Source organism: Manis pentadactyla, chromosome 4 (genome assembly GCF_030020395.1).
Source record: "Manis pentadactyla isolate mManPen7 chromosome 4, mManPen7.hap1, whole genome shotgun sequence".
Taxonomy (NCBI): Eukaryota; Metazoa; Chordata; class Mammalia; order Pholidota; family Manidae; genus Manis; species Manis pentadactyla.
Genome location: NC_080022.1, coordinates 113,244,436 through 113,257,896, shown reverse-complemented (window position 1 = coordinate 113,257,896; position 13,461 = coordinate 113,244,436). Strand labels below are relative to the sequence as shown.

The window sequence follows — 13,461 nt, the reverse complement described above, 5'->3', positions numbered from 1 at the left end:
GTATAAGGAGGCTGAGGAGTGAGGGGTTTTGCCGGAAGTACTTCAATAAAGTAATAGACCTAGGATTAGAACCCACAACGCCCAACTTCGCTGCCGATGCACACAGGTAAATGCCCAACTTGCATGGGTCAGTGTTTAATTGCAGTGGTTTATGGTTTGGGGTTTGTGGGGGTTTTGTTGCTGTTTGGGGGTTTTTGGTTCTTTTTTTTTTTTTTTTTACTGCTGTTGGTTTAGAGAGAACTGCGCTCTAAACCAACGAGACAACGGAGCTCCACTTGGCAGAAATCACTCTGCAACGGGGGCCCACTGCGTGTTGCACGTTTTTAAAAGGGGTCTTTCTCCCTATCCAGCCTGAATGAGCAAAATGGGCTCATACATGGAAAACACCCACCGACACAGAGAGAGGCTTCCTGCCGAAGACCGCTATGCAGCACGTTTAAATAAGAAAAGTCAACAGGACAAGAAGAGTGAGACGAGGCTCAGAGAAGACAACGGCTTTTACTGAGTTTTAAGGTGAGGTCGTTTGGCAGAGGGCGGAGGTCTGACAAGTCCGTATCTGCACGGCAGGCGGAGGAAGGGGAGGCGTGAGTCAGACGGTGTAGAGAGGACGAGGGGGGTTTGGGGGGCCACGGGGAGGGACGCGGGGCGGGGCTTGGGGAGGGGCGGGGAGCAGGGCGTGGGGCTCTGGGCTCTGGCGGGGCAGAAGCGGAAGCCCGAGCTTCCTGCGTAAAGCTTGCCGCGCCGCCCCCGGGTCGCAGCCAACTCGCCTCGCTCCACTCCGACACGGTAAGCCCAGGTTTTTGTCTTCCTCTGAAATGAAATGAAAAGAGCAACAGCATGCTTCCCCCCGGCTTGATCTTTGGGTTAAATGTGGGCGTCGCTGGAAGAAGAACAGGAAAAATTAATCTGGGCGGGAATTCGGGAAGAGGGGACGGAAGACACAGGCCTAAAGTTGTGCTTGTAATCAGCCCGCGGGAGGTGCTTTTGTATCCGGCAACGATAGGCGCGGGGCTGGGGAAGAGCGAGCGCCGCGCACTGGAGCGCCGCGGGGGTGGCCGCCCCCGATCGCCCCCTGGGCCTAGACGGGCGCGAAGCGCCCGCCCTGCTTGTGCTGGAAGCCCCTCGCCACAGGCTCGGGAAGCCTGGGAGACAAGCTGGAGTCCGCGTGGAATTCTGTCCCGCGGCACTAGCTTTTTCTGTGGACCTCAAATGGTACATTTCGGAACCTAGTCGTCTGAGCCCAGGGGAAAACCGAGTCCCAGTAAGCCCCGGGCAAACGGCCGACGCACCAAGGCTGAAAGCGAAGCCTATCCCAGAAAGCGGAACCACAGCCAAGAATGTGGGAGGAGCCGGTCCAGAGGCCCCCTCCTTTCCTTTTCCTTTTGACGCACCGTCTTTTAGGTCCTCGCTCGGTCACCTGTTTTTCTCCTCCCAACCTTCTTCCTCTTGTCCATGAAGCCACCTCCCAAGTCCACCTCGTTCTTGGCCCTTCCTTCTTTGGTGAAGGGAATCAGAAAACAGCTGCCACAGGCCTAATGGGGTTTCTGTTCCCCCCACAAGCTAGGAATGGATTTTACATTTTTAAATGGCTGAAAGAAAATCAAAAGAGTAATACTACTTTGTGACGTGTGAAAGTTCTGTGAATAGCAAACTTAAGCGTCTATAAAGTTTTATTGGCTCATGGCCACACCCATTAATTTACCAGTTGTCTGTAGCTGTCTTGCCTCAAAAGCAGAATGACAGATACCATATAGGCCACATTGGCCTAAAATATTTACTATCTGGCCCTTTACAAAACGTGTTCCCAACCCCTGCTTGGTGTGTCAGTCTTTATCCCAGCCTGCAGTTTAACTCATAGCCTTTCCATGTGAAAACGAAGAATCAGTGTCACAAGGAACCTGAAAAAGGCAGACTTGCCACCTCCCAGTGGTGAAGACCTGGACTGATTGCCCTGGAGAAAGGCAGATGCCTCCATGGATCCTTGGGAGGAAAAGGGAGGTTGGTTGAGAATGACAAGCTGTAATCCTTGAGTCTTTGTCAAGTGTTACTTCTTTTTACATTACTTTACTTTCCTCAAATGTGGAGTAGCATGCATTTTTATAAGTTCTTTCACAGTGTCCATTTATCAAACCATTTGTCTCCTTCCTATCATGGTTCCACCAAATACAATTCCCAGGATGCAGTGAGGTGTTGGGGGCATTGGCCTTCAAGTAGAAGCGGTTCTCCTCAGTTTAAGCTCCCGCTTCACCTCCCAGCTCTGGGCTTCCCTCTCAGGAACCATTTCCACAGTCCTCTCCAGCTCTACAAATTTTGCATCCCATTCAGTAATTTGGTAATTGTGTTTCTTTCGCTCTGTAAAATTACCTGTGGAGAGAAACACTGAGTTCTTCATTCTCTCTGTGTGGCTGACAGCACCAGTTTTCAGGAGGGGGAAAAAATAGTCTAAATCATAGTCAAGGCTGATGTTTAGGAGAAAAAAAGGAAACCAGAAAAGCAAAGCAATCTGAATTATTTAAGGAGTAGAGGAAGCTCTTTAGGTCTAGAAAAAGGTTAGAAAGCCCTTGCTTCTCAGCCTGGAATCTTCTACCCTATCTAGTGTGCCCTCCCAAGCCAACCTTCCTGTCATCTGATGAATTAGTAAAACTGTGATTTTAGTCCTGATAAGAAAAGCTGTTGAGCAAACACATCTGTTTCTAGGCTATGGTATTAAGTTTGCCACCCTCACCCCCAACCCTGACCCTACCAACACTTTTCTTTCCTTTAGAAAAAGTTCTCTTTGAGAAAAAAAAATTACAGCAGTTTGGCTCTGGGAAAGAATCCACCTGTGGAAGAGTCCACCGGAACCCACTTACTGAAGTGGCTTTGTAGATATTCAAGATGCAGTGGGCTGCAGGCACCTGAGCTAGGCTGGAGAAGCACTAGAGAGTGAGAGGTTAAAAGGCTGCCGGAACAAGGTGGGCAGCCATGTGACTAAGCGCTCAGATCAGTAACAGGTCAGATCAGTTCATCATAGCCAGAAACCTCCAGGTACGAGCTCCAGGAAACCCGTCTCAGGAACAAATCAATGGCTAAAAGCTAAGTTGCAAATGACACCGTCCAAACAGACAACACTGTTGCCACACAGAGATAAAGTCTCAGAGGAAGGGTGCAGCCTGGCAAGTTTTTCAGAAAACCTCTGCAGTTGCGGCTCTTTTCCACCAGGAGGAGCCCACCAGTTCCCTGCATTTGCTGGCGGGAATAATGGGCTGACACAGCGTTAACAAATTACCTTGAAGAATTCTGTCGTAAGGAAAGCAGAGCCCAGCCCAGGATTTGAATCTCCTGCACCTCCTGGTGCACCCACAGCTGTGGTTCAGCTCTACAGATGCTGTGGGAGCCTCCATATCAACCTTTCTGGTTTGAAGTGACTGGAGAAGTTCTGCCAGCCATTCCTGTGGGAATTAGTGTCATCTGGAAGCAGGAGGAACAAATGCCAGAGACTGCAGACAGGGACCTGGAGGCTGAGATTCCAGGGCGGTTCTGCCACGTCTGTTCCCTCAGTTTCCTCACATGTGAAATTAATGATTCTTCACTTTCAAGTATGAAAACTGTTTATGAACATCCAGAAAGTTCTGTTCTCCAGCCCCTCACACAATAACTATGCTTTTAGTTTTCTTCTAGAAAAATACAAGAGTCGGGAATTCAGTATTGCTTTAAAAAAAAAAACTTATTCATCACTTCTTGAAAAAAAAATCGTTTAATCCATAGACAGGGCTTGGCATGCATATGGATTTGTAGGTGTACAGTTATACATACATTTAACCACAGATCCTAAAAACGTCAGTAAACCCAGTCACCTTCGCTCTCTTAGACCGTCTACTGCTTTCACACATACCTACGTTGTTCATATTTCACCTAGCATAAATTTGTGAGGTGCTGTGGGCAGAAGCTCACAGAATGTGACTTTCTCGACTTGGGCCCATTAGTCCTATAAAATATGACCCAGTCTTTTAAAAAATGCTGTGAGCCAAAGTGAGTCTCTAGCGTCCAGCCCTTGACATCTTGCCCTTTCTGAGCCTTGAATTCTTTCCTCCAAAGGCAAAAATGTCTGGCCCTACAGAGACTGAGCGGTGCATCGAGTCTCTGATTGCTGTTTTCCAGAAGTATGCTGGAAAGGATGGTAACAACTGCAAACTCTCCAAAACCGAGTTCCTAACCTTCATGAACACAGAACTGGCAGCCTTCACAAAGGTACTAGTCCCAGCTCCCACCCCAACCCTCCCAAAACCACCTAAAGCAGGAAACGAGCCTGGCAGAACAGCTGGGAATGAAGGACCGGCCAACGCCCCCATGCTCCTGCCTCCTTTTCGTTTACTCCAACCAGGGGTCCACACAGCCTCTGCTGAGTTCCTAGGCCTCAGAGGGAGCTCTGAGGGACTATTAAAGGAAACCTCTCTTCTCATTTTCTTTGAATAAGGTGTGTTTTAAAGATCAGAGTTAACAAACTACATGACACAGAGAATGGCAATTTGCTTTTTTCCATTTAGGAGGGTTTTTTTTCCATTTAGGAGGGGGCATATGAAATCGTAAATAGCTTAATAGCTTTCAAATTTTATTCCTCCATCCCAAACCTCTAGGGCAGCCCTGTCCAAAAGAACTTTCTGCAATGATAGGAATCATGTTCTATGTTTACATTATCTGATATGGTAGCCGCTAGCCACATGTACAACTAAAGGACTGACTTTCTTAATTAATCAATTTCAGTAGCCACATGTAGCCCGTGGCTGTAAGTAAGTGTATGTGTTGGGGGCTTAGATGTGTGGAAGATAAGGCTAATTAAGCAAGACCAGCATCCTCTTTCCACCTCAAATCACTTCACTTTTGTAACATTTATATATTAGAGTTGCATGCAACACTGTGAAAAGTGTTTTGTTGCTTTTATAAAACTGAATAACCTGATTTCTGGACTAGGAGCCACAAAACCTGGGTTCAAGTCCTAGGTCTTCCCCATAGGCAAGTTGCTTCACCTCTTTCAATCTGTATCTGTGTCTGACAAGTGGGAATATTAGTAACCCCTACCCTGTTCCACATACTCTTGTGAGAATAAAATGTAGCAACATATTTGAAGGCTTTGTACAGTATAAAGGTACTACTAATAGGTTCATTATTATCGTTACTGTCTTTGCAGAACCAGAAGGACCCTGGTGTCCTTGACCGTATGATGAAGAAACTGGACCTCAACTGTGATGGGCAGCTAGATTTCCAAGAATTTCTCAATCTTATTGGAGGCATGGCTATAGCTTGCCATGACTCCTTTATCATGTCTGCCCGTTTCCAGAAGTAAATCTGAGGAGCAAGCCCTTGGGCATGGCATCCAGATTACCCCTTTCCTTTCAGCCTCCCAATCATCACCTACTCTTCACACCCTATGTACCCGAAGCCTGGCACACCTGCCACCCCTTGCAGGCCACTCCTGCTGGCAGTAATAAAACTATATCATTTTTTTAAAGCACCCATTAGAAAGTCAGTACATTTGTGCCAGGGAGGGAAGGAATGGGAAGAATGTAAATTCAATTGATGGAAGCAGTTCTCAGAAGCTGCATAGTAAATAGTAAAAATACATCTTGGGTGTATCTGTAATCATAACTTAACATCACAGAATCATCTCTAAATTACACTGATGAAGAGGTGTCACTTGGCATTGTTTACCCCTGCTACAGGCACTGTCATGAGCTCTGAGGATACAGTCAGCAAGACAAGGTCCTTCCTTCACTGAGCTTACTTTCTGGTTGGGGAGAAAAAAAAAGAATGAACAAATAAAGGACTCCACGAATGTGAGGAATCCTATGGAGGAAAGATGAGGTGGTCTGTTACAGAATAACAGGGCCTGGAAGAAGGCATTCTGAGGAGGTAACATTTGTGCTGAGATCTTACGGGTAAGAAGGAACAAGCATTCAGAAAGGTGGGGAGGGCATTTCAGAAGGAACAAGGACAAAGGTCCTGAGGTGAGGAGTGGGGTGCTGGAGGAATAGCAAGGAGTCTTAATACTAAGGTCTTTATGTTTGGCTTGGCCTAGGTTAAACATCAGTTTTAATTTTCTAAGCACACTGATGAAGCAGCAGGGGAAAAGCCTAGAAAGGATTTGAAGTCTGACCCAGGGTTAAACAATAGAATAGAGGAGCAGGTGTTAGCAGTGCGCGCCCATCCCTAAGCAGCACACACAACCTCTGATTCTTTATCCAGTTATGTTGAGTTTTAACTTCCTAGTAAAAATCTTTCTGGATCACAGTTTCTTCATAAATTAATAGAACTAATCAGACTATTTCTGAGACTGCTTTTTTGCTCTGTTTTGGAGTTTTTTGGCTCTGACATTCCAGAATGAAGACCAGTGCCTCAGGTTCGCAAGTCCCCAGATTTTCCAAGTAGAACTGTTGCTACTTCTTGGATGAGTTCTTTAATTCATTAGCAACCAGGGTGGGGGGGTAAGAAACTGTAGTCATGAAACTATCCATATTATTCCCTTGCCAGGTAGGTATGCCCTACATAAAAATTTTTTTAAAGTGAAAAGTGGTTCTGTCCCAAAGAACACTGAGGCAGGGAAAAGATGGAAAAACACCAGGTACCCTAGAGTCACTGGCCCATTTGCTATTCTACCAAGAAATCACTAGCCCTGGCTCTAAAACAGGCTCAAGGAACCAACCAGGAAATCTCCACTTGCTTGATATTTTCAAGTTGTTTTTCATGGAGTTTTTTGTTTGTTTTATTTGAAATGTAGTTGACATACAATATTATTTTCACAACGTAGTGATTTAATATCTGCATACATGACAAAATGATCATGGTAAATCTAACTATCATCTGTCACCAAGTAGTTGTTAAACATTAACTATAGTTCCCTATGCTGTACATCGTATCCCCATGTCTTATTTATAACTGGAAGTTTTTATCTTTGATTTGATAAGATCTAATAAGTACTAAGCTAATTCAAGATTCAAATCAACTCTCTGGGGTGTCTCATATGCAAGGTGAGTGATGGAGAGAGAGATCAGGAGACATTGGTTTGGGGAGGAGGTGTGTTGTATTTGAGGTGTGGTTAGAGATCCAGCTGGGAATGCCCAATGGGCATCTGGAAGTTTGGAAAGGCTACCTAGCTTGAGAAGTAGAGAGAGAGGAGGGCCTGAGGGTGTTCCCTCACCTGGGGTGGGGAGGGCAACAAGAAGACTTAGCAAAGGAGAATGAAGTAGAACTGCTAATGACATGAGGGAGAGGGAGCAGAGCTAATGGAAGATCATGGTTAAGAAAGCATTATTAGTGACAGTTACTATCTTTAAAAGCTGATGCTCCTTTAGTCCACATGCAATGCTTCCTTCGCATGCTTCATATTCTCCCTGTGGATCTCATCCACTCCTGTGTCTTCATTTACTAGGAAAATGATCACTCACATCTACCTCCTCAACCCAGTTCTAGCTCCTGAGCTTCAAAACTGCCTCCTAGGTTTCTCCACATATAATAATACCAGTATCTTTTGTGTATGCATGTATTGAACAAAGATTTACTTATACTGTGTAAGACACTGTTCTGCGGGGCAGGCATAGGGGAATGAATGAAGCAGACAAGATTCTTGTCCTAGGTTCATCATATCCCGAACTGACCTTAGCATCTTCCCAACCTCCACTGTTCCCATCTCAGGAAATGACACCTCCACCCACCTAGTTGCTCTGCCCAGAAAATGTTAAGGCAGCTTTGACTCCTTTCCCCTTATTCCTCACATCCAACCAAATCCCCAAGTTCATCTGATCACCCAGATATCCCTTCAGTCCACCTCAAGCCTTCCCCTGGCCCAGGCCACCGCCACTGCTCGTCTGGATACTGCAGCAGCCCCCTCACTGGCCCCATTCCTCCAGCCTTGACCCTATCCACTCCTTTTTCCTTCCTGAAGTCTCTGATCTGGTTGCTCTCCATCTTAAAGCCTTTCAGAGGGCTCTGCAATGCTCTTGGGCATATAAGGCCAGCCACAATGCACCCCTACTTATCTGACTCCCCCTCTTTGCCTCCACCCTCACACATGCACCCTCTAAATTCCTGCCATAGTGAACTTGTTTAGTCCCCTCAACACAGTGGGCTTCTCTCACTCTGCCTGGAGCACTCTCCCACCTCACCACACCAATTCATGCATACATCCCTCTTAGCCTTCCTGTCTTGGCCTACACAGCTATTTTTCCTCCAGAAAACCTCACTGAACTCATTAGGTATACATGCCCCATACCTCCCCTTTCAAAGCACTTACACTGATTGGCTGTACACTGCATCTTCCCTGGGTAACCTCCAAACTCATGATCTGCATGCCAGTGACTATATTTCTATCCCCGGCCCAAATCCCTCTAGAACTGTCATCCATTTAACTTATCATCTCTTCCTGGCTGAACCACAACTAGGATTCTTGTTGTTGCAGGTAATATAAAACTCCATTTAAGTTGTAAGCAAAGCAGGAATTTATTGACTCATGTAACTGAATAGTCAAGGGACAGTTTTAGCTTTAGACAGCTCTAGGAGCTGGTGTCTCTAAATTTGAAGACAATCCACTGATGTGGGGGAAACAATTGCCTTTATCCCCCAGTTCTCAAAATTACTAAGATGCCCTGTTTGGACCAGTTTAGATCATGATCACCCCTAGGCCAATCAGTGGTCTGAAAGTATGCAGTGCTCTGAATAACAGGCCCCGGCTGCATACTTAACGCTTAAAACTGGGATGGACCCCTAACCCAAACTACTGAAGCTGCTGCAGAATCCAGATGATCCTGCAAAGGTGATGGTGGCCTAGGCCAGGGGAAGGCTGGGGCAGACTGAAGGGATATTTGGGTGGAGAATCAGATGAACTTGGGGATTTGATTGGATGTGAGAGTTGGGGAGAGTGGATCAGGCATGGGAAATAGATGCTGCAAACAAACACATAAGGAACATACACCTCAAACAACACATGTTCTAAACTGGATTCTACATCCACCCCAAACCTGATCCTCTTGTTTCACACCCGATTTCAGTACATAGCACCACCTTCCACCTAACTGTTCAAACTAAGAACCTGAGGATAATCTAGACTTCTATTTCTCACAACTCCAGTCCTCATTTCTTGGGGTTTACCTCTTGCATACTCATCTCCTCTTCCCCACCCTCATTGCTTTATCTCAGACTCTCTTTTAACTGTATTTGTGGTTATTCCCTATCTGTTTATATCATTGTACTTGTTCTTGTATCCTGCAATTTAAATAGTCCATAAACCATAAAATATGAATGTAAAAGGATAATTGTTGTATTTATGAAAGCCAAATTGAATTCAAAGACTTGATTAGGAAAATTCACTGAAGATCACTGTCGTGATGTAGGTATAGCTGAGACAACTATAAACAAATTAGGAAAAAAATCATAAAAATCTAAAAGGATCTTTCACTCAGATTGTCCCAAAAGTATCTTTAAATTCTCCATTTAAAAAAATGAACTGAAAATCATTATGATTCCTGTGGTTAAAACTGGGCATTGGTCCCTCTTAGCATGCAGGATGGAATTCAAACTCCTTTGGGGGCACTCAAGAGCCTTCAAGGTCATGCCCCTGTCCCTCAAACTCCAGTCTTATTTCCCGCTTTCATCATGACCAGTTCTTCCCTCTAGCCTTGCCAAACACTCCTGAACAGCTAAGTGTCATGCCTTTGTAATCTCTTCTTGCTGCCCTGAGAGCTCTCTGCCCCTTTTCCACCTCTTCCTACTTGTCCCACAGAGCAACGCAAGTGTCATCTCCCCAGGAAGCCTTCCTTACACCCACCCCTACCCAAGACTGATTTTAATGCCCTTACTCTATGCATCCACAGCACTCTCTGTTCTTACCTCTATCATAGCACTTATCACTCTGTATTGTAACAGTGATTTTGTGTGTCTGTTTTCTCCAACTTGAACTTGAATTCAAGAACAGGAACCTAGTTACATGCATCTTTGTATCACTAGTACTTAATGTGGTGTCCAGCGTATACAGTAGTCCCCCACTTCTCTGCAGAATTGTTCTCCACAGTTTCATTTATCTGAGGTCAACCTTGGTCCAGAGGCAGATGATCCTCCTCCTGGCTTATTATACTCTAGTGCTACATCATAGTGCCTATGCCTTTCACCTCACTTCATCTCATTACATAGACATTTTATCCTCTCACACCTTAAGAAGAAGGGTGAATACAGTACAAGATATTTTGAGAGACCAAATTCACATAATTTGTACTACAGCATATTATTATTCTATTTTATTATTGTTAAGCACTGTGCCTTATTAATTAAACTTTATCATAATTATGTATGTATAGGAAAAAACATAGTTATGTTTATAGGGTTTGGTACTATCCATGTTTCAGACATCCATTGAGGGTATTAGAATGATCCCCTATAGATAAAGTCTGAAAATATGTATTTATGTTATAAAATCAGACTTGGGACACTGTGTGTATCAGGGTCCTCACATGAAGCACATGAACATTCAACAGGGTCACTGATGAAAAGTTTAATGAAGAAAACTATTACAAATATGTGGGCAGTGATAAGAGAACAAACAAGGAATGGCAAAGCACGAGGGACTAGTGAAATTAGGAGCTATTACCACCACTAGGGCCTGACTAGGCAAGGCAAGAGAGAGGGATTCCTAAAGATGCTGTGGTTTTACATATAGAGCAGCCACTCTCAGGCCATAGGAGACAGGAGGGAACCAGGACAATAAATAGCAGTTTTCCCTTGCGCCTTCTGATCTCCTGCCAGTGCCTGCCATTGGAAGGCTGAGCAGGACACAGAAGCATAGAAGGTGGACCTGGAGGGGCAGAGAGAATATCCAGCACATTGGAAGGTGAGATCAGTATCTCCCTGACAGTACCACACTGTACTCCTGACACAGGGAGAAGCAGAGAATCAATTGGCAACACTAATGCAAGTAGATGTTTTCTTTTTATTATGTATTCTAAATTTATTGAAATGGTTTTTTTTCTTTTTTAAATTGTGGGTAAATATATATATAAGAAAAATTTAACATTTTAAGTGTACAGTTCAGAAGGATTAAGTACATTCACATTGTTGTGCAACCCTCACCTATCCATCTCCAGAAATTTTTTCATCTTTCCCAACTGAAACTCATTAAACAATTACCTCATTTTCCCCCTTTCCCATCCCTATCAACCAACATTCGACTTTCCATCTCTGTGAATTTAACTACTGCAGGTATCTCATGTAAGTGAAATCATACACTATTTGTCCTTTTGTAGCTGCTTATTTCATGTAGCGTCATTTTCTCAAAGTTCATTCATGTTGTAACATGTCAGAAGTCCCTTTTTAAGGCTGAATAATATTCCACTGTGTATGTATACCACCTCTTGTTTATCCATTCATCCCTTGATGGACACTTGGGTTGCTTCCACACATTTGGTTACTATAAACAGTGTTGCTGTGAACATGGCTGTACAAGTATCTGTTCAAGTCCCTGCTTTCATTTCTTTTGGATACATACCTGGAAGTGGAATTGCAGTATCATATGGAAATACCCTGTTTAATTTTTTTTCTTTTTCTTCTCCCCTCAAACCGGTGCATTGTTCCCAGAGGTCCTGAAATACCAGGATGATGCATAGAGTGGACAGAGCAAGCTCCTATTCCATCTCCCTGCTCCAAAAATCCATTTAGTATATTGTCCTTTAGTATAGAGGACATATCAGGTATTAAACTGATAAGAACAGATACTTCCTTATGTTTAAATTTTAGAAACTGCCATACCATTTTCCAGAGCAGCTGCACCATTTTACATTCCCACGATAATGCACAAAGGTTCCAATTTTTCCACATGCTCACAAACAGTTGTTATTTTTGTTTTTTGAGTAATGATCATCCTAAAGGGCACGAAGTGGTAGCTCAGTTTTTTTATTTGCATTTCCCTAATAATTAGTGATGTTGAGCCTTTTTTCATACCCTTATCAGCCATTTGTATTTCATTGGAAAAAAATTCTGTCTGAGTCCTTTGCCCATTTTTCCCCAACTTTATTGAGGTATAATTGGTATGGAAAAATTGCATATAATTTATGTATACAATTTGGTAATTTTGCCCATTTTTTAACTAGGTTATTTGTTTTTTTGTTATTGAATATAGCAGTTCTTTATATAATGTGGATATTAATCCCTTATCAGTTACATGAATTTTCACATTCTATAGGTTGTCTTCTCACTCTGTTGGTAGTATCCTTTGATGCACAAATGTCTTTAATTTTGATGAAGCCAAATTTATCTATTTTGTATATTATTGCCTGTGCTTTTGAAAAAAAAAATCAAGGGGCGGAAGATGGCGGCGTGAGTAGAGCAGCGGAAATCTCCTCCCAAAACAACATATATCTATGAAAATATAACAAAGACAACCCTTCCTAGAATAAAGACCAGAGGACACAGGACAATATCCAGACCACATCCGCACCTGCGAGAACCCAGCGCCTCACGAAGGGGGTAAGATACAAGCCCCGGCCCCGCGGGAGCCGAGCGCCCCTCCCCCCAGCTGCCGGCGGGAGAAGAGCAGGCAGAGCGGGAGGGAGACGGAGCCCAGGACTGCTGAACACCCAGCCCCCGCCATCCGGGCCAGAGTGCAGGGCGCTCGATACTAGGAAAACAGGGCAGCAAGAACAGTGAGCGGGCACTGGAGGCTGGGTGCCAGAGGACATAAGAAAAGCGTGTGACCATTCTTTTTTTTCTTTTTTGCTGTTTTGTTTTGGCGAGCGCTTTTTGGAAGTCTTAAAGGGATAGGGACCCCAATACTAGGGAAACAGGGCAGAAAGACCGGTGAGCAGAGGCCTGAGGCTGGCACCGGAGAATAAAGAAAAACGAACAACCACCTTTTTTTTTCTTTAATTAAAAACTTTTTTTTTTTTTTTTTAATTTAAAAATTTTTTTTTCTTTTTTTTTTTGTGGTCGTTGTTTTGTTTTGGCAGGTGCTTTTTGGAAGTCTTAAAGGGGCAGGGCGGGTCACTTAATCCAGAGGTAGGGAATCTGGGATCTCTGGGCACCCTAACCCCTGGGCTGCAGGGAGCAGGGAGGCCTCTTACGGAGATAAATAGCCTCCCAGAAGCTCCTGCTCCAACGCGACTCCACCATTTTGGAGTAGCTGCCCGAGCCAGGCCACGCCCACAGCAACAGCGGAGATTAACTCCATAGCAGCCGGGCAGGAAGCAGAAACCCTGTCTGCGCGCAGCTGCACAGCACAAGCCACTAGAGGTCGCTGTTCTCCCAGGAGAGGAGTGCCACAAACCAACAAGAAAGGAAGTCCTTCCAGCCGTCACTCGTCCCAGTTCTGCAGACTATTCCTATCACCATGAAAAGGCAAAGCTACAGGCAGACAAAGATCACAGAGACAACACCAGAGAAGGAGACAGACCTAACCAGTCTTCCTGAAAAAGAATTCAAAATAAGAATCATAAACATGCTGACAGA

General features: G+C 44.4%; 1 protein-coding gene and 1 non-coding gene across 2 annotated transcripts; one reads left to right on the top strand and one right to left on the bottom strand.

The window, feature by feature from the left end:
- Positions 1 to 364: 364 nt before the first annotated feature.
- Positions 365 to 5,835, top strand: S100A11 (S100 calcium binding protein A11). The gene is made up of 4 exons (XM_036905084.2): positions 365 to 467; positions 590 to 786; positions 4,078 to 4,230; positions 5,168 to 5,835. Exons 1-4 carry the CDS (start codon positions 365 to 367, stop codon positions 5,321 to 5,323), a joined length of 609 nt encoding a protein of 202 aa, XP_036760979.2. The 3' UTR covers positions 5,324 to 5,835.
- A 5,740-nt stretch (positions 5,836 to 11,575) lies between these two features.
- On the bottom strand, positions 11,576 to 11,764 carry LOC118922474 (U2 spliceosomal RNA). Its single transcript, XR_005028785.2, has one exon. It is a non-coding gene; the product is annotated as a U2 spliceosomal RNA (small nuclear RNA).
- Positions 11,765 to 13,461: the final 1,697 nt, after the last annotated feature.